The 23,473-nt window shown below is 32.7% G+C and overlaps 2 protein-coding genes across 2 annotated transcripts; one reads left to right on the top strand and one right to left on the bottom strand.

The window, feature by feature from the left end:
* Positions 1–6,604: 6,604 nt before the first annotated feature.
* Positions 6,605–10,887, bottom strand: LOC106756563 (auxin transporter-like protein 5). Its single transcript, XM_014639037.2, has 8 exons — positions 10,410–10,887; positions 10,058–10,243; positions 9,849–9,961; positions 9,452–9,635; positions 9,209–9,306; positions 7,927–8,134; positions 7,558–7,815; positions 6,605–7,025 (listed from the first exon to the last, which is right to left on the bottom strand). The coding sequence occupies exons 1-8, from the start codon at positions 10,563–10,565 to the stop codon at positions 6,762–6,764; spliced, it is 1,467 nt and encodes a 488-aa protein (XP_014494523.1). The 5' UTR covers positions 10,566–10,887; the 3' UTR covers positions 6,605–6,761.
* Positions 10,888–15,612: 4,725 nt separating this feature from the next.
* LOC106776713 (thaumatin-like protein 1b) lies at positions 15,613–17,879 on the top strand. The gene is made up of 3 exons (XM_014664191.2): positions 15,613–15,874; positions 15,965–16,658; positions 17,331–17,879. Exons 1-3 carry the CDS (start codon positions 15,814–15,816, stop codon positions 17,506–17,508), a joined length of 933 nt encoding a protein of 310 aa, XP_014519677.1. The 5' UTR covers positions 15,613–15,813; the 3' UTR covers positions 17,509–17,879.
* Positions 17,880–23,473: the final 5,594 nt, after the last annotated feature.

Genomic DNA, 23,473 nt, shown 5'->3' on the forward strand with positions numbered 1-23,473 from the left:
TGTTTTCACAGGTTCTTTGTAGTCATTTGTTTTGATAGACATTTAATATTTATCGCATTTCACAAGAAATCACAAATGAATCCTGACAATATTAAGACTGATATCACTTTGGGAAATGGTGTTTGACAATATTATACTCTTTTCTGTTTTTTTGAACATTATATTTTTCTTTGTGTTATTTAGTATCAAAATCAACAAATAAACAAACACGATTGCAAAATGTTTTGGGGCATCTTTAATGCAATGGGGTGTTTTTGTGGCTCAAACCATTGTCAGATTGAATGGCATATTCAGTGTGTAGTCTGTGCTATCCAGTTATGAATGAAATTATAACATTTGAAAATTGTTGCCATAGTGGTATTATCTGATGAGTTTTTGAATGTCATGAACTTGTTTTGATGAGAAGTTATTACTTTTACATATAGCTTTATGGTTTACATATAGCTTTATGGTTCTTGCTGGAACTTTGTCTATGTACTGTAAATAGTCGTCCTACAATTATCTTTATGATTCTTGCTGTAACTTTTTGTATCTAATGTAAATAGTCCGTCCTCTAAATAATTCAATCTAAATAATTCAATGTGATCTACGCATGCATACATCTATTGATTGGGATCAAATAGATATCCTTGAACGCCTTTGAACACCGCAAAAATATTTTTTATAGTACCAAAGGCAGGTGTATTTTGACGATGAAATGAAAAGGTAGGAGAATCAGAAAAGGTTTCAGTTTTTGTCATTATTTTTTTATTTTTTATTTAATTTGGTTTCTTTGTCAACTAAAAGTAGAATCAAATACCTTAAATTTTTAAATGCTGACATTTTAAAATATAAGTCTCTTTATGCTATACAAAAGTATTGTTATGAATTTTTTAAGGTTACTGTTGTCAATTTTATAAATTGTCCCCTTACTTTTATGTTAATATTTATTGGCTAACAGTTTTGCTGTTATGAATTAAATTACATTTTTGTGTTTTTAAAATTTAAGAAATTAAAATTAAAAGAAATATTGATTACATAATATGTTTGTGATTACAAAGTACTGGTGGAGATCTTACTTTATTTAATTTTGCCACTGTTATATATATAACAAAAAATCAATCATATAGTTACATATTCTTGGATCATTCTTAATGACACCTTGTTTTATCTCTTTCACCACATAATTCATTCTATCTTATATACGCCTTGAATTATTATAAACTTATTCTTTACATTAATGCACACATAGATATCCTTACAAGATTATTTGAATTACACCAAACTCATACTTTCATTCACAAAGATGATTCCACATCAAAATTCAAAACACTAAACAATAATTTGTATTTCTATTCTTCTATACTAAAGATTATCATATTTATGCCTAATTATAATATACATGCTCATATTCATTAACAAGTCCATCACCATCATTTAAATTTTATACATCATTATACACATACATATTCATCAATGAATCTTCCAACAATTCTATAAACAACCATATACATCTTATTCCAAGATCAAACCAAAACAATAAAAAAATGATTTTTATAAAAGAAAGTAAATGTAGAATAAATATAAAAGACTAAACTTTCTTACTACAAACCGCGGATCAAAGATCTCACTAGTTAAAGCAACAATTCACCTTTTTAGGACTAAATATTGATATTTTAATTTGATCTAATATTTAACGAAATCGAAATCCCATTTTTTTCTAGATAATGAAGATAAGAGAAATAGGGTAGCGTTCGACTTTGAAAAATTCATCAAGTGCTTCAACACATTGGAACCCACTATTTAAGTTTGCCCGATGGTCCAAAATTGATCATTGTCTAAGTTTCGCTTGATGACACTTGGCACCCAACCCGAAAACTCAAACTTCACAACTTTAGTTTGATTTAAGTAATTTGAAACTTTCTAAGCCAATTCTCAATGTTTAAGCATATCAATGGTCAAAAGTTTTGTACTTCTTAGCTCATTAAAGTGTCATATTATCCAATTCAAATCTTAGAGAGACATGTGCCACAACTCATAATAAATTTTAAGCTTTTCACAAACTCAGATTTCACATTTAATATAACTTAAGTGAAAACCAACCCTTTAAATAAACTTAGCACGCAATTTCAGAATTCAAAATACAACTCATCACCCCTTTTTAACTTGTCAAAAGGAAATTGCACAAGAGGTTACTTAATTAGCTTTTTTCACTTGAAGAACACTCTCAAACAGATCAATAACACCTAAAGGGTTTTGACTCATGAAAGTTCGAACTCAACCTAAAACTAATGTAAAAACAAGCAAATCGAGGACCACCAATTAACAAACAATGAAAGGAGATGTTTTAAGAACACTTGCAACCCAATAAAATCGTTTCCAAAACCAAAAATATAGTGATTATTTAAGAAGAACAAAATTTGTGACTTATCCGAGCAAAGATTTTGTTTAGTTAAACTTAAAGAGTTACAACCCCAATCTCTCATAATAAACATGAAATTTTGAGTAATAAAGATAAAGCAAAATAATGAAATTGTGAAGAGAAAGAGTTGGATAAAGAAAGATACACATTGCTATTTTTCTAAACCAATTGGATTTTTTAAAAACAATTTTACATTTTAAAAAGATTTAAAAAAATTCAGATAATATTTAAATTAAAACAAAAATATTCACACATAATTTGGGAATATTATATATATAACTTAATTCTAAACTCAATCGAGTTTCTTTAAATATTTTTAATTGAGTCTCCACCGTCATAATTTTATAAATATATTACATAATTTAATTAAAAAAATATAAAAATGTTAAATAATTATAAAAAGTAAAAATAAAGAAATTTATTATAAACTTAAAATTAATTAAGGTTTAATTTATACTAATTTTATTGTGTTTATTTTGCACACGTATAAATTAAAACTCTTACGCCAACATATCAAATAGAATGATGTGATGAATAGTAAAGTTTTATCATAAATTAAATTTTATTTATGAAAAGTTTTATACTAACATGTACATGATACATAAACTAAACTCTAAAACTAATTCATCTTTCAATATTCTAAGATTAAATAATACAATTTTTCAACATTTCAGATTGTGTCACACGTTTTTCAACTAAAAGAAGATATAGATGGTTTAGATGGACGAAAATAACATCAAAATTTAAATGAAAAATATAATTTTTTATACACTTTGAAGAAAATGTTTATTGATTATTCAAAATAAAATTAACGACACAAGAAAAAAAAACTGTTTTAGCTTGTATATACAGGTATATAAGATATAATACGGGTATCGACGAATCTCACATGGGCCGTTTTTTTATTCTAGAGTGTTTCAAAGTTGGGCTTCACTACTTTGTAAGCCCACTTTGGATGCTCTACAATTTCCCACCCACTTCATTTATTCATCAAGCATATTTTCTCAAGTCACAATGCTTTTAAATAAAAATTTTAAGAAAATGAAAACAAGATAATGTCAAATGCAGATAAATAATTACATTTTTTTTTTAATAATTACAAATCATCATCTAATTTTCATCTTTGTGTTATCATCTGTTATTATACAAATATATTTTTTTTTTCAAATTTTTTTCTACATATAAATATTAAAAATAATGAAGAAGTAAAATTGAACAAGGTGGGATTTCTGTCATTAGAAGTTGTTATTCTTGATTTGTATCTCGTTAAGCATGCATGTTAACGAAAACAGAGGTAAGCATTGGGATGAAAAGCTGTGAGAATTTTGCATGCTTGAAAATAATGGTTGCATTGAATCTAAATAGAACAAAAGGTTCCGAGTTCCAAGAAGAATGAAAGGGTTGGTTTGGTTACTCTTGTCTTATTCGATTGAATGAAAAGTAGATAAAGTTCACTTTTCTTTTGAAGAAGAAAGGCAAAATTCACATTGATCAAGGAGAAAAGAAGCAGGAAAATGTGCTAAAACGAAACTAAAAACGAATGAAGCAGCATGTCTCCAAAGTTGACAGCATCATCATCTTGTTCTGTTTGGGAGAAAAAAGGAGAGGCATTAGAGAGGATGACGACCTTTAACTGAAAAGTCTCATGGCTTTGTGATTATGGTTGTAACTTGTTCTTCTCTTTTGGTTCTTTGCAAGGTTTTTTGCATGCCTGCTGTTTGTATAAATGAAAAGCTGCAGCTCATCTCAGAACTCAAATGAAAGGTCTGTTTACTTTAGATAGATTATAGATTGCGTAGTCACTGTTTATTCCACTACCATTTCGAGGGAAGGATATACACAATTATTAGATTCCCCACCCAAATTCATTTCTGCATTCATATATATAATAAATATGTGACATTATATATTACATGAATACATGTATGTGTTGTGTCAATTACTACAGAGTGTAGCAGCCTTATTTTTTGGCAAAGTTGTTCAGTATAATGTTAATGTACGTCTAACAGCTAGCGTATACTGCTTGGTTTGCTTTTGTTTGATTTGGGTTCTGCTTTTCTTTCATAAACTCATGTCTGCAATTTTCTGCTGCTCATTGAAAACGTCTGGGAAACTAGGTGGAAAGGAAAAGATAGATGCTGTGGATTTTGGAACTATTCTTCTCTTCTCTTCTCTTCTCCCATCAAACTACCTTTATTTCATCTCTAATCATTTTCAACCCTGCTCACTCATTGTTGTACAAGAAAAAGGATGCTGGTTTTCATTCTGAGTTTGCATTTCCGAGGACATGGAACATGAGAGCTTCTTTTGCTTTTGTCACTTCAATTATGGAAACTTTTCAGTCTAGAGATATTTAGATTTCATTATAAGAAAAAACATAAAATGTGCTTGAATTTCATGTGAGGAAAAATTTATAGGCTAAGTGATGAAGAGAAATGAAAACTGGGGTTGTGTTTTGGAACAAAAAGATTCTCATTTATCATTCTTATTTGCGTTATATGAAGTGTGTTCTTCTTTGATAATAAGCCACATCAGTTTTTTAGAAGGACAATTATTATCTAAGTAACATAATGACATTACTGTCATCTGAATTACTTTTATGCTCTTTAGTTGCTTTCTTCCTTTCAGATTTTTCTACTTCTTTTATTTCTTTCTAGTTGATTGTGAATAGTAGAGAAAAGATATATCGAAAAGCGTGCTTTCTCTTCTCTAAATTATTTTCTGGCAAATTTTGTGCTTTCAAATAGACCCTACAGAATAAAAAATTACTAGTTGACATGAACCATGATTCGTTGATAAAATTTACGTCATGTATGTTAGCTTTTTTTTCCCCTAATAAACCATTTAAAATATAAATATCACTTTTAAAATATAAATATCACTTTTCATACTTGTTTCGGTAACATTAGGACATTTCGATGTTTAAGTTAGATATGTTTTATATTAATTATTAATACTGCATATTTACAGAACGTAATGCAATCTCACTTATTAATATCTACTTAATTGATTATAAATGACAATTAATAGTGACTGGTGTACTTCATATATTACAATACTGAAAATTCAACGGTAAGTAAAATTGGCTAAAATTAGTTCTTTTGATAGAGAAACTGATGAGATTTATTTTTATTCTAAATTCTTATCTTTCTCTTCATTAATTTTTGTAAGAGAACTGGATTGACATTTTTAATAATTAGTTTTAAAACGAAAATTTTAAGCCTAAGTTATCCTCTAAAATTGGTTTGTAAGAATGATATTTACACTCGTTTATAACACACTTTCACATCGAGATATAAATATTTAAACATTGAGTGATTTAATAATGGTTGGAGAATATATAAAACAATAAACCAAATAAAAAAAAACTGTATCAAGATATATTTTAAGATGTTAATTTAATACGAATGTTGTAAATTTAGAGCTCTTATCAAAATTTGTCTTACATAGATTTTTGAAGAAAAAAATCGTACAAAGAAGAGAAACAAAGACGCGACAATGGAAAGACGATTAAAGTAATTTTTTGAACAGTGAGTATGGAAATGGTACTATACGTCTACTTTTGCCACACTATTTAACTAGTATTTAATTTTTCTTTTACCAGTTTGAAATGAAAGACACATTTTTATATTTATTTAATATAGTAAAAAAAATAAAATAATCATAAAAATTTAAATTTTTATATTTTTTTAAGAAAAAAAGTAAAAAATAGAAAAAATAGTGTTAAATATAAAAAATTTAGTTTTGTCAATTTTTTTTTTTTATATTTACTCCTTTATTATCTTTTATAATACTTATTGGATCATTGCTTTACCCTCTTTCAACAAGAACAATTTATTATAATTTAAGATACATGAATCAACCTAATGAAAATATGACACTTGATTTTATTGTTTTTATTTTAATCTTAATAAGAACTATTTTCATACACTATAACATTAATAATAAAATACTACAATGTAATAATATAACAATTAACACTAAATAATGGATTATTCATTTCTCGTTTTTGCAGACAATTTCATCGTATCCAAATCTAAATTTTTCCAAAACGATTTTTAGTTTACGTTATGGTGGATGGAATCTGAATCTGCATTCTGTTTCCGTGGAAATTGAAAAACCTTTTCGTTTTATTTAACGTTTTTGTTCTTATGATAATTGTCGGTAACAGAGTGATGAAAACTACCTTAATGGCTACGAAGGGAAGCAAAATGGAAGAAGAATACATTATATGGTTATGGCATGGCAAGTACATTACTAAATTCAGAATGTGATCCAACTCTCATTTTATCATTCTTCACATCAACAATCACAGTTAATCATTTCTGCAGAATGTGATCCAACTCGAAGAGTGCAGAGCTCAGTGGCCGTGATGAGGGTGGTGAAGCGGCGAAGGCGCGGTGGCATTGAGCTGCTGCGGCGGCATAGGTGGCAGAAGCGGTGGAGGGCATTGGTAACACTTTGTGAAGAGTCCAAACGTGTCGATCTGGTGTATGAAGTTAACCATGCTGGCCCACCCACCAAATCCAAACCCTACCACAAGCACCCACACCACCACAAACGAGTTGATGATAAAGGTTCCAACCCATCTTCCAACAAACTTGGGAGGTTGTTCCACCGCATTCTGCATCACGTTAAAAAATTAATCACTGTTACAAACACAATATTCTCTGCGCACTCCAATATTTATGCACTTGTCTTTACGTTACACCTTAGTATATGAAGATAGTTCATGAAAAATAATGGCGATAAAGAATATAGAAAAGTGATTGGTTATCGAGAAAATCCCGGGTTCTGTCTGCTAGACGGTGACCATACGTTAACTCTTCATAATCATGATTTTCCTTTCCTCATCCCTATTCTTTGTGTTTGTTTTAGACACAGTGAAAGCAAACAGTAACTAACAAATTACTTAGAACAAAAACAATGAATGGAATAAATTCTAACAATGCTGCGGTGCTCACAAAGTCAAAACCACTGGGTTCCGACAGTGATGTTTCGGAGATTGGATGACCCACATGACTATCTTTCTCTCTTACGTCTTACCCTTCTTGATTTTACTATAAAAATAAAATCTTTTTCTTGTTTGGTTTAACTTTCGCGTTTGCCAAGTAGTTTAACTATGAACTATGATATGAAGAGGAAAAATATGGTACCTGTCTGGCAGAGGATGATTTGAAGGTGAAGATGTGGGCGAGGGCGGGGATGATGTAAACGGTGAAGCTGACAAGGAGAGAGCCAACGGTGGAGTTGATGGGACCAAAGAAGGGGAAGATGATGGCCAAAAACCATATAGGGATCACCACTGGCAATCTCACCAAAGCACGTTTGCATAAGCTCTTGCACTCATGCATCCCTATTGCTTTCTCCCAAACAAAGTACAATGGGGTGCATGCAAACCCGAATGTTATAAACTGCAAGTCACGATATTTAACCGTTCAATTCAATTACAATGGTACATAGCATAAGTATACTGATAGATGAAGAATGGAAATGTAAAAATGACTGCTGTATGATATGCTTGCCTGGTGGATGAGCATTAAAATGACAGCCATGTCACGGAAGGGTGATTTTGGAAGAAGAGCAAAAGCATTGGAGTGATTTAGAAGCATGTCTCCGAATGCCCAATACACTGCTGCTGCAGATGGAAGCGTCAGTGTCAGCACATACAGGGTTGCCAATAAATATATAGCCTTGAACTTTTGAGGTTTCCACATCGCGTGCATTATCTCCCTGTATCAGTAGTACAACTTTCATTAATATACTCTCTCATTAACAGTACTATATATCATATCATCCTCATACTTATCAGAACCTCTACAATTCTGCAATCAAAGTTACATTATTTGTTGTTCCTGTTTTATCTTTAACTGAATCATGCATTCTCTGCATTCGCTTTTTGTGAGACACAATTAATGTCTTTCTCGAATGTTGAAAGGTACACACATACTGATTAACTAAGGGTGAAATGAGGAATGAAAAGAATGTGCTAAAATGTGAATGAAGAACAATGAGGAAAAATTCTTCATATAGGGAATAAAGGTGCTGATAAAGATACCATTTTTCCCAAGGTAAAAAGAAAAGGGAATAATTTGTTGGGGCAAGGTTTGATTTTGCTGAGTTGTGAGAAGAGACCTGAAAGCTAAGAAGTGGCGTTCTCTGAGGAAAGCTGGATCTATAAGGGAGGGCCCTTTTCATGATATAAAGCAATAAAGCATCCAAACATTTAATAGAAAGAGTCTAGGCTTTCTCCAAAACTCAAGGATAACAAGGAAACAAGGCACTTTTTTTTTGCCCCCCACGCCTTCCAAGGGTATTATTTTCGGGAAAAAAGTGCTTCTGATGATGAGCAATGCAAGATATCTTTTGTTTTTTAAAACAACAAAAAGCCCTCTATTTTCAACAATTTCCTTCACCCAAAAAACTTGTGTACAAAATAAATATATTTTGTATTAGAATGTATATTCTTGTCATAGGAAAGATCAATTTTTTAAAGTGTAGATAACTCGAAAAAACAGCTTCTGGGTATTCTGAAATGAAAATAGAGAGAAAAAGAAAGAGACCTTAAGATGGGTCATTAATTAGATCTATGTTCAGATTATGTCGACAGAAGTGAAGGTTGAGTCACTAGCAAATGACGTTAAAGCTCAGTTGTTGCATTGTTATTTCGCTTTCCAATTTGGAATCATCTTAATTAGACAGTAGCAGCTAGTGATTCGTCCAAAGGCAAGGCCAAGTGGAAGAAATAAGCATGGGCAAATTTGCGAAAACGTAAAAGACACGAATATATATCTGAGATTGTCTTACACAGTAACAGCATGTCCCCCGAATGTGTAGAGAATGTTTGTGGCCCCCGTAAAATATAGAACCAATCTGGTCGGACCCGAATGCTTAACTCCTTCCATCTAATTAACCAAAAAACAATTGGAGAAGCAAACAATTACAACTACAATAATGATGAAATTAATAGTTTAATGTCATAAAAAGTAGTACTTTTGGATTTTAATAAACAGTTAATTAATTAACGGTAACTTTGTGAACATTTGTTACCTGACCGTGAAGGAGAGAGGCAACTGTGAGGTACCAAGCAGTGTAAGTGGTCATGAGGAGGCCCAAAAAGGACCAGATTCTGTAGTTGTGAAAGGAAGGAATAAAGACAGTGGTGGCACAGCAAGCTCCGAAGATGTAAGTCCAAGTCCTCTTGTCCAGGTTGTCATTTATGTAATATATGTTGCTGAACAACATTAAAACAATATTCAGACCCCAATGAAGTTGCAGCAGGTAAGGTTATTATGGGACATGCATGTGATGCTGGTTCCTTGGCTTAATATAGATAAAAATATATATTACTATAATAAAGAATTTATCTATTTAGGCACAACTAATAAACAATGAAGAAGGAGTTAAAGGAAGGGTCAGAAGACTCAGATTAAGTTGGAGTAGGTACCTTGCACAAGCTATCAGTTGTATGACAGATCCAAACAGAAGAAATGTGCAGTTAAAGGCCAAACCCACGTTTCTCCAGTGCTTCCCGAGGAGCCCGTCAAGAACTTCAAACCACTGTCATTAAAACGACAATCAGGTTTAAAACTTAATTAAGAGAATGTACTTTGAACTTGTATTAAAATAAGCTGTGTCAATGTTGGTGAGTTGAACCTGGATGACATGGTTTCTGAAGTTAACTTTTTCTCTCTCTTTTCTTGTTCTGTATTCAACGTAGAGTATGCTAATCAGGTAAGCCGTCCAGCTACCAAGTAAACCGTAGAAGAGTTGAAAAAGAATGCCAGAAAGCATTCCCAGCTGGGAAAATGAGTATGGCAGCGTAAGCAGCACTTGAGCCACCTGTCACGTTAAGGATATATACAACGTAAACATGGTTCTCACAGAAACGACATTAACAACAACATACAAACAAGGGAGCTCATGATGTTGGAATAGAACGAAAGACAATGAGCCATGTCAAGAGCAGAATATGGAAAGGAGTATGTTCTTAAAACCAGCCACCAACCTGGTTGGAAGCACAGCTGAACCAAGCATCATAAACAGAACCACCGTGCCACAAGAAGCTAGACAACCTTGATTTTACGTCCTTCGGGTGTCCTTCGGTTTCCATTTCCACGTAGTTCCCTGCTATTACAGTTTCCACCACCTTATCCGATGCCATTTTCTTGGCTTCCGGATCACTTTCACTTTCTTTCCACTCTCTCAAGTCTGAAACTCTTACTGTATTGACTGACTCTACCTCCTTGATGTGGTGACTTGTTGTTTGCTGTGATGGGGTTTGAGAGTTAGAATAAAAGTAGGTTTCTGGGGTGAGTTGAGGTTGGAAAATGGAAGAGAAGATGGAAGGAGAAGAGGGTCGAGGTGGTGGTATATATACAGGACAGAACACAAAAGGGTTCTCGAAGGTTGAGAGAGAGAGAAAGAGAGAGTATGAAAGTTATTGTTGAGAGTGGTTTTGGGAAGCGAGTGAATCCACTTTTTGAAGAACAAAAAGTAAAAGCTCCCGAGGTGCTTTGACGAAAAATCCCTTGGTTCTGTTCTGGAGACCCTTTTTGTAATTACAACTTTTGTTATTTACCTTAATGCTCACGTTTTGGTTTGGATTGGAGCATGAGTTGTGAACAAACTTCATATAAAAATGAGTAAATTGCTCTGAAATGACATATTTTACTAGCTACTTAGCAAGCGTGATGGCTTGTCCGCACGAGCGGGCCTCTCGATTCCCGGGCTAATGATAATTGCAATTTTCCTTTACCCAACTTCACTGTTCTTTGAATTTTCATCAATTTGCCAATTTGAGATCATTTTTTAATTGCACGGTAAGATCAGAGAGAGCTCACTCAACACTATGGTTGTGCAGTTATTTGTATTTTTACTCCAATGTTTATGAACCAAAGTTTTGACCCTCTAATCTGAACGTTTTTACATTGGCCAAAGTTGAATCTAGCACAGCATGCTTAGTTGATGGTTTTATAGCAGACAACCTTGTCCACAGCTTTGCCTTAACCTTAATCTTTGGCTCACATATTTATCCCTTTGGTTATGGTGTTGGAATGTGGAGGCTAAAAAGTACGTTTGTTGGAGAAGAAGGTCAATTTTGGAGGATGAAAAAAGAAATAAGCAAAGGAAGGATGTAGGAAATAATAGCATTGTAGACCGCATGATTGCAGCCAAACGGGCGTGGTCGCTTTGCAAGTCGAAGAAAGCTGCTTTTATCACATGGCCAACTCTTTGTAGACTCGAGAATCCCTTCCACCAAATTCCATGCTCAAACCCCAACTAGAACATATTCCACATGCAGCTTATTTGCTTATATTTCCAAATGCACAATAATATAATGGCATAGACAAAACATTGGTAGAACTGTTAGATCATGTGCCCTTGCCCAGCTGCATCTCTAAATTGTTAATATTTATCTTGATTTTCTCTAGTACTCTAATATTCTCCTGTGTCTCCTTGAAAGAAAAAAAAAAAATTAAAAAATTATTCTCTATATGTTATCTTCATCCTATAGATTCTCTTTGTTTTTTACCCTCCTCCGAAAGATGGAATTTTTTGGTCTAACTGCTATCATTAAGAATTTCTCATTCTTTTCTAGTACATCAGCACTTTTTACCTTGGAGTAAAACAAACAAATAGAGCCAAGATTTCTTCAGCTCTGTGAAATATTTATTCAACAATGTCGAACCTTTATGAAATACACTATATTTCAATGGGTGGGTAAAATGGTTGATTTCGTTTTCACTGTCATGAAATTTTCTGACAGTGGTCCAAACAGTGCAGGAAAAAGTTACCAGCCTTCATATTTGTCTTTTTTAAAATTTGAATGCGTTGGCCAAAGAGCTCACTGATTATTCTCCTTCCGCTCATGATGATAAACCATGATGAGTTTGTCTTTTTTATGAATTAAGATAAGAACATGATTTACCCAGTGGTGCTGCTGATCATACTGAGGGTAGAAATTAAAATAAAAAGGGAAGCATGCAGGACTTGAGGGTCCAAAAAGCATATGGTTTAGTGGCAACCAAACATATTCATGAAGAATGTTGGAAGCCCACTTCCCACTCCTTGTTTAGTCACACTTTCAACTCACTGGGACCAGAAACATTCTCTGTGGCTAGTGTCTCCTTGACCACCCTCATTCTAATACCTACCTTCTAGTTTCTTCAAATATATTCTTAGCATAATCAACACCTTTCCACCCCTTTTATTACCATCAACTCTTCATTTTATTAAATTTTACCCTTCTTCTGTTGTTTCCAACGTTGTATCAACTAATATTTCTTGTCAGCTCAATTGGTGGTTAACGTGGGTGTCTGCATAATTAGCACATTCAGCCTGTTCTGCACGTTTTCAAGCATTTTCCAAGCAAAATGATGTTAAGGAACGATTCCATTTTCTGCTTCAATTACTGTAGTATTTGTCATGAAACTTTTGCTTCATTTTTACGCTACGGCTGCCTCTTCAACTTAATTGGCCATGTGACGAATTGGGATGCTAAATTGCAAATACTATAGACATTTTGTTTGAGTTGATTCTGCAAAAATCAGTCAGAGTGACTCAGCAGAAACAAGAGAGGGAATCGTGAATGATCTCAACGAATACAGTTTTTATGATGCTTGGATTATAACAATGAAGACAGGGCATGTCATGCTAGAGACAGTTTTTTAGTTGAATCATATCACGGTCCAATACTGTGGTTGGGGACCATGGATGAAAAGTTACGTTTTTCATTCCAATGATAATGTTGAAACAGAAACAGAATTTGAAGTTTTAACTGAATGCTTGTACTGTCGGAGTCAACAAAAAACTAACATATCTAGTGTGCCTGCTAAAGGTGGTAGCATGCTACACCATTTAGTGGTGAACTTGCTGGAGATTTTGGGAAGTCAAACCTATAAAGAGCAATCAAAATGTATGACTGAATTTGGTTTGTCTGGAAAAGAGTATATGCTGATGTTTAAGTTTAACCACTTAGCTTACTTATATTAGAGTAGAACATGATCATACCATAATCATGTGTGAATTTCAAGCAAGCAGCTATAGCTATAGCTATGAAATCTGATGTTATACTTAATTTATCTTAACTTGGCGAGAAAAAAGATGGCCTGAAGAATTACTTTCTTTATCTTTACTTCTAAAGATGATTAAGCACTGCAATGATTAAAACTCCTCATGTAGGTCAATGCTTGATCCTTTTTGGCATCTATATCTCCTTTCTTGGTGTGGTATTTTTGATCATGGAAGATTGACGTTAGCACTTTTTGAAGCCTGCATTGACTTGTGATTCCACTGCATAACGTGGCTACTTACTATTGCACCATTAGTGCATGAGTAATTGTTGATGCAACGGTGGTCAACCTTGTTAGCAAAGATGCATGTCTATGTTTGCATATGCAATATAATTGGTGTGATGTGATTTATCCACAAACACCATCATGGTAGCTCATCTTTTTTGCATCCATGCTGGAGCTGGGCCTCTCCTGTCACCAAAAGAATCCCATCATAAAATAGAGCTTTTGCTTCACTTTAGTGCCTTCCTTTGTGAAGATCGAACAAATATTCTGCTACGTTTGCCAGCTAAATTGTTACAGTAATTGATACATTTTTCAACTTTGTTGAATACATGTTACAGGGCCTTGTCCTTTGATATGATTTCCTAATTAAAGTTGTGCTTTTTACGGCTGAATGAGAATAATATTCGTTTTAAAAGAACAGAGTTTTTGAGTTTACTGTTGAAATGGCCCATCTCTGAATTTCGTAACCATTTTTTTTAGGAGCATGATAACATTACAGCACAACTAATAACAATCATTAAAATAAAAATCACTGTTTAAAAACCATTGTTTTCTGCAATCAATTGTATAAGGTTACAGTAATCTAGGATCAATTGTTGAATTGGTATTTGTTTGGCTAAAAAATATGAGAAAAAGATTCAAAAATACGAAATTGCATTTGATGCTTGTTCATAAGCTCTTTTATCGAAAATCTCATTACTTTTTGTTAATTTTTGTGTTGTTCAATGTGGAAGAAATGAGCAAAAGAACAGATTAACATTTGAGTAAAAAAATGAGACTGGTTTTGATTTCCGGAACACACTATATCAGTTCCGTAATTTTTTTTCTAGAAGAAACTCATCCGGATAAAAGTTTCCAGAAGCTTGTGATGGGGGCGCAGGAAGAAATAACCCATATGTTATCAGGTGTCATTTCGACCTGGGCCTTCACCAGTGGGACGCTTCTTTGTCCAGTAATATACTTATAAGCCCAATTCAATTTTGCATAACAAAAGCCCAAACTTACCATTAACTCGTATAAGTTAAGTTAAATCATATTATTCTTATCCATTTTTACACAAATCTTAAATGGTCTTTATTTTTTTATGCATCTCAATTTAATTTTTATTTTGAAAATTTTGATTTAATAAACCAGTTGCCATTTTTTCATATATTTTAATTTAGTTTTCATTTTAAATTTTTGTATACAAATAAGTTTTTTACATTAGTACTAGTAATCCTTTTTTATCAATACAAAATATAAATACAAATAAACCTAATATTATTAAAAATATTAATTTTAATAAATTATTTAAATAACCTATAGAATTAAATTTGGTTTTAATTAAATGAAAAAAAGGTTAAATATGTTTTTCGTCCCCCAACTATTGGATGTTTTTGTGTTTAGTTAAAAAAATTTGGTAAAAAGGACTAAAACCAGAGTTTTCTAAAGTTGGAGGACTAAACACAAAAATGGTCAATAGTTAGGAGACGAAAAACATATTTAATCCAAAGAAAAACACAATTACTTAATTTAAAAATAAAATAAAATTAAATAAATCAAATTAAAACTAAAATAATACATGATATTATCATTATCATTATAATGTGACATGACATTAATTTAACACGTGTTAAAATATTATTTTAAAAATTATACAAAAAATAAAAATCACAAAATGACAAGTCACACCTTGTTATTCCCGTGATATTAATAATCTACTTGTATCAAATTTCTCAAAATAAAAATAATATTGAGATAGATGGAGAAAACGATTTGAGAATAAAAAAATAAAAGTTATCAGAATTCTTGATTTAGTCACTTTGGTAAAAAGTGAGTAAACTCAACTTGAGTTACTTTTTTATGACTAAAAGAAGGGCTTAGCCAACTCAAAAGAGTTCATTTACGTAAAATATAATCATTTGGTTTATAATTGTATAGGATAGTTATCAAATAACTAAGAAAAAAAGAAAAGGGAAAGTAAAGCTTTTTCATTGATGGCTCAAGAAACAGTGGCGAAGAAAAAGAAAAGCAAAGCAAAAGAAGAACACAATCACGCACTCAAACTCGACCTATTTGCTGTTTTTTCAAACTGAATCAATCTCTGTTCTTTGGCTATTCTCAATCATCCACATGGCTCGCTGGCTTCTCTTTCTCATCATTCTCAGCCTTCTCGCATTAACTTTCCTCTCAGGTAATTTCCAAAATCACAGATTTATAAAAAAGCACAAATTTTTAATATAAATCTCTTTCACCACTTTTCTGTGCTTCCTGAAACTTGCAGAGGTACAATCAGCATCCTTCAAGATTGTGAACAAGTGTCGCCACACGATATGGCCGGGATTACTCTCCGGCGCCACCTCGCCGCCGCTTCCCACCACCGGATTCGCCCTCCTCAGCGGAGAATCCAAGACGTTAAAAATCCCGAAATCTTGGTCTGGTCGGATATGGGCACGGACCCTCTGCGGTCAAGACTCCGACGGAAAGTTCTCTTGCGGCACCGCCGACTGCGGCTCCGGCAAAGTAGAGTGCGTCGGCGGTGCCAAGCCGCCGGCGACATTGGCAGAGCTCACCCTGAACGGCGCAGACGGGCTGGACTTCTACGACGTAAGTTTGGTCGACGGTTACAACCTTCCGATGCTGATCGTGGCGAAGGACGGCACCAGGGGCGGGTGCAGCGCCACGGGGTGTCTCGTCGACCTCAACGGCGGGTGTCCAGCGGAGCTAAGGGTGGCACGTGTGAACGGCAGCCGCAAGAGCGTGGCGTGCCGGAGCGCGTGCGAGGCCTTCGGTGATCCTAGTTTTTGCTGCAGCGGCGCGTACTCGACGCCTGACACGTGTGGTCCCTCTCCATATTCTCTGTTCTTCAAGCACGCATGCCCACGCGCGTATAGCTACGCGTATGATGACAAGACGAGCACCTACACATGTGCTTCCGCGAACTATTTGATCATTTTCTGCCCCTTGCCCTACACCAGGTATAGTTACTATTTCACCATCACCCATCAACCTTACTTTCAGCTTCTTTTCTTGTCTAAAGCAAGGGTAATTATGACCTTTTCTGTTAGAGCGGGATTAAGTAATGCGTAGTCTCGGACATGTTGTTATGTAGAACTATTGCTTTATTTATCTATGTTCTGTCTTCTTCTTTTTGCTCTTGAGCTGTCCATCTTATGTGGTCCATATTATATTCATGAACTTCTATCATACCCATTAAATAAAGATAATATTTTTAACTTTTCAAGACACTTTTTCATGAATTGATATAAGAAGTTGTTGGTGAAATTTAACCACACCTGCAGAAAATAGTGATCACTGGATTACATTTTTGCAGCCATGTTCCAATCAATGCACGTATTTATGTAAAAGTGAGCGTGCTTCCTTATTTTAAACTTTTCATAGCTTTTTCTTTTTGAGTTTGGATTTTCCTCGGTGTTTTTCCCTTCATGCCCGACATCTCACCCTTAAATCCCGTAACATGACAGAAACAGATGGACGATGTAGATTTTTTCATCTTTTAGACATTCTTTTATTGGTACATGTTTGTTGTCGTCTTCTAGATGTTTTAGCAGGGGTTGAGTTTGTACTGCTTTTGAGTATTATATAATTGTTAATAACATGTGGATGTATGTTTGTGGTGTGTTGAACAGCCAGAAAGTTTTGGGAGCACGAAAAGATGGGGCACAACTTCCTCTGGTAAACAAAACTATGATGTACTTATCAAGGCTTCAGTCAAGTGGTTCTTCGCCATTAGTTGTTGTTCAAACGCAGAGCATAGCTTATGTTGCCTCTGTTTTAGTGGCTCTGTTCCTGTTCTGCCCTCTATGACACCATTTATGGACATTTCAGATAGATAGTTTCACCAAAATAGCTGTGTAAGCTCTTCATGCTGCTCGTCATCATGCAGGAGTTGAAGGATATATCATATAGGAAAAACACTGTAAATCCTTTTTTTTCTTTTTGTTTATATTGTCTCTTTTTTTCCCACTTTTAATACATCAAACTGCAGTAGTTGATCTCCGGCGATCCTTCACTTGTTATTTTATGAACATGGAGGGATTACCAATTTGCAAAGTTCTCTGCAGTTAATTTTATTTTACTTGTTCTGAGAAAGATAGATTGTAATGAGTGCAACAGTGTGTACACGAGAATAGGCTTATCGGGTGATCACTATTGAGCTTCGTGCACAATTTTGGTTTTGTTCTGCCCAACTGAATTATTATTTAAATATTGTTATAAGAAGAAAAGATAAAAACAGAGATTCTTTGTAAGTTAAAAACTTGAATTAAGCTTGTTTATTCTCGTTAATTTTCTCTAAGATTTTATTTGAATCAGGGTACTGATAACCTGCAAAGAAATGAAGCGAAAAGAGATAGGACAAGTTTGTAAAGGAACAAAACAAAAACACCATTTCTCGTTGTTGATTCATAAAACAAAAACCATAATAACCGTTCATGAACCGTAACTTAACCAAATAGTATAAGGTTCCCAACACTAGTAATGACTTTAGATGTATAACAATTCGTATTATTAAGAAAGTATAGATGTCGGTTCTTGAAAAATAACTATTTGCATGCTTTGGATCAAATTTATCATAATCATTGATATAAATTACTTGTTTATTATTTATGATTTTTTTTTAAATGCATTTGACCATTCAGTTCATGACTTGACAGCTTAAGTAAAAAAAGTACGCTTTAAATTCTTTTTTGGTCCCTAAGTTAAGTTTTGATGTTCAGTTTAATCTCCGTTTTTAAAAATGTCAACTTTTAGTCCTTATGATATGAAAAATGTATCAAATCAAAAAGTGATTTGATATTAAGTGATTTGTTACTCATAACACCTTCCGTTAATAAATCACAAAATATTGGATATCTAAGTATGAAAACTTGTGATTTATTGTTCATTAAGTGTTGTCATGAGGATTGGTTTGATACATTTTTTATATCATAGGAACTAAAGATTGACATTTTTAAAAGCGGAAACTAAATGGAACATCACAACTTAACTTAAGGACAAAAAAGAGTTTAAACCAAAAAGTATTTAACAATTCTTTTATCAAATTATTCAATTCATTTATTCGTCGTATTAATTGTATGAGAGATACTAAATTATATTATTAAAATGTTTTATTTTTAATAATTATATATATTATCGTTCGTGGATATTAGAGATGGGAAAGATGTGAGCTAAAAAAGTAATAGTTTAATGATAAGAATAATTATTTCCTCTATTTCAAACATTAATAATCTAATAAATAAAGAAAACATGTCAAAAATAATAAAGAGTACTAAGGACTTTATAAATTAAATTTAAAATTTTTATGATTGAAATACAGAGTTAATAAATAGAAAAGTCCTCTATCAAAAATTCTCTTACAAAGTTCAACATTTTCTTAAAACTATTTTTTTGTCTTTTCTCTATATTCTTTTTAATATTTTGATCCATTTATTCATCTTTTTCAATATCAAGCTTCATCATATAAGTTATAGTATACATATAATAAACTTATCCTTTATTTAATTTTTCTGAGTATATATTCAAATAGTAGTTGCTTTTGGGTTTTATATGTATATTTGTTGAATGATGTGTGAATAAAGAATTTTTAAAACTCTTATAGGACTATGATTCATTCTAGATAATGAAACTTAATTATTTTTTTTTGGTAATGTTTTAATTAAATGACATGATAATAGACACAATATAATTACTATATTTGATTTCAAGAACACAGTATTTATGTATGAATGAATTTGTATAATTGATTTATGATTAAGGTTGTTGTTTAATATTAGGTTTAAACTATTTAGGCGTCCCTATTTTTGTTCGGTCTTCCCACTTTGGTCTCTTTCTTTTAAACTTCCCCAATTGAGTCCTCAAAACTACTAATTTGAAACAATTCAGCCCTGCCGTTAAAAATTGTTAACGGTCGTTTAAGTATTGATGACGTGGCATTAAAAATGAATTTTATATTAAAAATTATTAACGAATACAGGATTTTAGAAGGGCAAAGTGGGAATAAGAAAAACTTTCTTCTTCTTCCACATTCTCTTTCCATGGCTGCGATCAGAGCCTTTCTCTTAAAAGCCTTTCTCTTAAAAGAAAAGGAAGGCCAAATGTGATAAAAATATCTATCTAGACCAGAACAGAATGAGAAGGTCATGATGGCCTGCACTCCTTCACATCTTCATCCAGCAGGGCCCTTGGGGAATGAACTTATTAAAGACGCGTTTAATTGCTTGAATAAAAAAGGAAAGCACCACAATCAAATTGATTTTTGCTTTGAAATTGGAAGCAGAGGCTCACGGTCACATCAACTATCCTATAACACATTTATTTACTTTTAGGAATGGGATAACGGGGAAGCTTCGAAAAAAGATTATGGGCTCATTCCATTTTGGAGGTGTGCACTATCTTGGATGAATGTTCCACCTCATCGTTATACCCCTCTCAAGAAAGCTTGGATGGATATCTATACTCCCATTTTTTAACAGATGAAAATTGATGTCCGCATGAATTTGAAGGCTCGTAGAGTTGAGCTAAAGACAAGGGCTACAAGGACATGGCTTTCACCCCCTCCCTGGAAATAAAATCATTAGGGTTTTTAATTGGGGAAACCCTTTTTCATTTCTTCCCCTGTTTCCCCATGTCCTTCACTTCCAGATTGGGGTTCCATTTTTTCTTTTTCTTTTTTGTTTTCCTTTTTGGTTTCCGAGAGATTGAAATGGTGGTGGCTTAGCACTGCTCTGTCCAACATCAGACAACACGCGGTTGCAGATGTGTTCATGGCGGAGAAGATGAAGATCCCTTTCCACCCAAAATTAGGGTTCAGATTTGGGGAAAAGGGCACACGAAGTGGAATTGGAAAATGCTGGAGGCTGCCATGGTGGTTCCCGTTTCTGGTTTTGGTTTTGTTTTCTGCAGGTGCGAGATGCGACGGTGATAGAGGTGCGAGGGTGATGGAGGTGCGAGGGTGATGGAGGTACGAGGGTGATGAAGGTGCGATGGTGATGGAGGTGCGAGGGGTGATGGAGGTGCAATGGTGATGGAGGTGCGACGGTGATGGAGGTGCGAGGTGCGATGGTTGCTGACGGCGTGCGAGGAAGAAGATGATGGACGGTGGTCGGCGGTTGGGGTTTGGGTAATGGTAGAGGAATTAGGTTTCAGAGGAAGAAGAAAGTATTTCTTTTTTTTCCCACTTTGCCCTTCTAAATTTTTTATTATCCGAATATTCATTAAAATTTTTAATATAAAATTTATTTATAATGCCACGTCATTAATATTTAAACGGCCGTTAACGATTTTTAACGGTAGGGGCTGAATTGCTTCAAATTAGTAGTTACGAGGACTCAATTGGGAAAGTTTAAAAAAAAAGGACCAAACTGGGAAGACCGGACGAAAATAGGGACACCTAAATGGTTTAAACCTTTAATATTATACATATGTTTGCATGGTTGCAATAATATTGACCATTTAAGTTATATCTTTTGATTCAAATTATCATATTTGAAGTCATTATTAAAACTACTTATAATACTTTTAACATGATAAAAAAAGTATAATTGTTCTTATAGATCGAGTAACTGAACTTACATACTTATTAAGTTTGGTGAGACATCCGCTCATCGAGTGAGATTCAAAAATTAAAAATTTAGAAAGCTTAGGTTGCTTTACTGATTGGGAGAGTCATGTAAAAACAAGACTCTGAAGGTTGGTTCGTTTGATGAGTAAACTCCTCATTAAGCGAAATTCATTTGTTTAAAAGCTAAAGGGTTCATGGTTTCTAAGTCACTTCACAAGTTTGATTTCACTTGGTGAATTGTTTTGTTAAAAACCCAAATACTTGATTGTTGAATGACCTAATTCCCTCATTAGGAAAATTCGAGATTTTAAAATCTAAAGAATTCATAAAGGACTGGTGATTGAGTAAGTCAAGTATTTGTTGAATGAGTATATCTCTATAAGTGTCTTATTGACTATGTAAGGTTGTCCAAATGAGTCTTATTTTCTTAAAAATACATGTTTTATCTCATTGGGTGAGTTTATATACTCGTTGAGTGAGAAAAAAAACTATAACAAGAATAAATTATTTTAAGATTTTAAAATAAAAAAGTGTAGATATAAGTAAGTAAAACTAGTATTTTTGAGAAATTTACTAATGAAGTAAATGAGGTAAAATAAAGTTTGGATGTATGTCATATAATTTATTATGAGATGTTATGTTTGATATGAATATAGTTATTTTCAATAGAAAAAATCTATATTAAATATGATGCGGAATATGTATTGAATGAGAATTTTAATAAAGAAATTATTGTAATTTTATAATATTAATATATTTTAGTAAATATTTCTATAATTTTGAGGTGAAGTGTAGAAAAAAATTATATCTTATAGATAAAAAAGAAATTATCATGTCATATAGAATGACTTGATTCCTAATATGTGACTTTGGAAGTAAAAATATCAAACAATAAATGTTAAATATAAATTTAATCCCATACACGATTAAAAGTAAAATAAAGTGTATGTGATTCTTTAAATTTAAATATCTGTAACGAGATGTCGTCACCTAATTAACATGTATAGAAACTTGTTTTAATTATGTTTTTTAATAAACCTATTTCACTTTATATATTAAAAGTTGTCTTACAAAAGTACTTGATGAGAAATAAAGTATGACAAAAGGTTATTTTTATGAAATACTGAATTTATATCATACATGATTAAATTTAAGACGGATGTATAAATTACTCGTGTTCAACTCCATGATCCATAAATTAAAATTAAGTATGAATTTAAGGTTTACAATCTAAATAAATGAATTTGTTTTAAAGAGATGTGACAACTCTCGTAAATTATGGGAATCTCTATTATTCTCCAAACCTTATCTTTCTTTAAGTAATTAATACTTCTTAGAATTATATTCTCCAAATGCTAAATACTTTTTTATTTATTTATTTATTTTAAAAAGTTAACTTTACACAATAAAAATTGAAAACAAAGTGGGGACTCTTTTCATAACCATGAAGCAACTTTTTATTTTTTGTAATTATTCTGCCTGTTTTCCATTTTAGCAAAATGGGCCATAAATCCATCATGCTTTGTCAAGAAAATATTGCTTAAATGCCCATTAAAAATCATGCGTTTTAGATCTCAATCACAACTTTTCTAATCTCTGTTTTTTAGTTATCTATACTTTGATCGTTTGGTGGAGGAGGGTTTTTACATTCACCATGTATGTAAATCTGGGTAAGTTTTGAACAACTTAATAAATTTTCTTTTCAAAATTATACTTTTATAGATAATAATAGTTTAACAATTTTAATAATATTTTAACATCATTTATATATTATTAAGAAATTAATCTAAAATTATTACGTAAATTAATAATAATAATTATAAATATTAATATAAATCAATCATATAATAATACGTAAATTGTGTTAAAATACTGTAAAAAAATATTATTATCTTATAATTTTTATTTGTATATCTGAGAGAGAGAAAGATATATTATATTTCCCACCTCTTTTTAGTGGTTCCGTGAAAGTTTGAAAGTCAACATTTGCAGTTTACAGTGTGTGGCATAAAAAGAAGAGAGAAGACAATGGAATCCAATGCTTCTCACATAATTGCTACTGCTGGTAAGTACTGTCGACAATAACAACACCTTTCAAACACTTCCTTAGTTTTCATCTTACCTTAATTTATCCTTAAAACAGAATGGTAATACATCGAAAACGCAATTAGTGCCATTGGAACATGTGCATGTAGAAGAAGGTGCTCGGGT

The sequence above is a fragment of the Vigna radiata genome, chromosome 2 (genome assembly GCF_000741045.1).
Source record: "Vigna radiata var. radiata cultivar VC1973A chromosome 2, Vradiata_ver6, whole genome shotgun sequence".
NCBI lineage: Eukaryota > Viridiplantae > Streptophyta > Magnoliopsida > Fabales > Fabaceae > Vigna > Vigna radiata.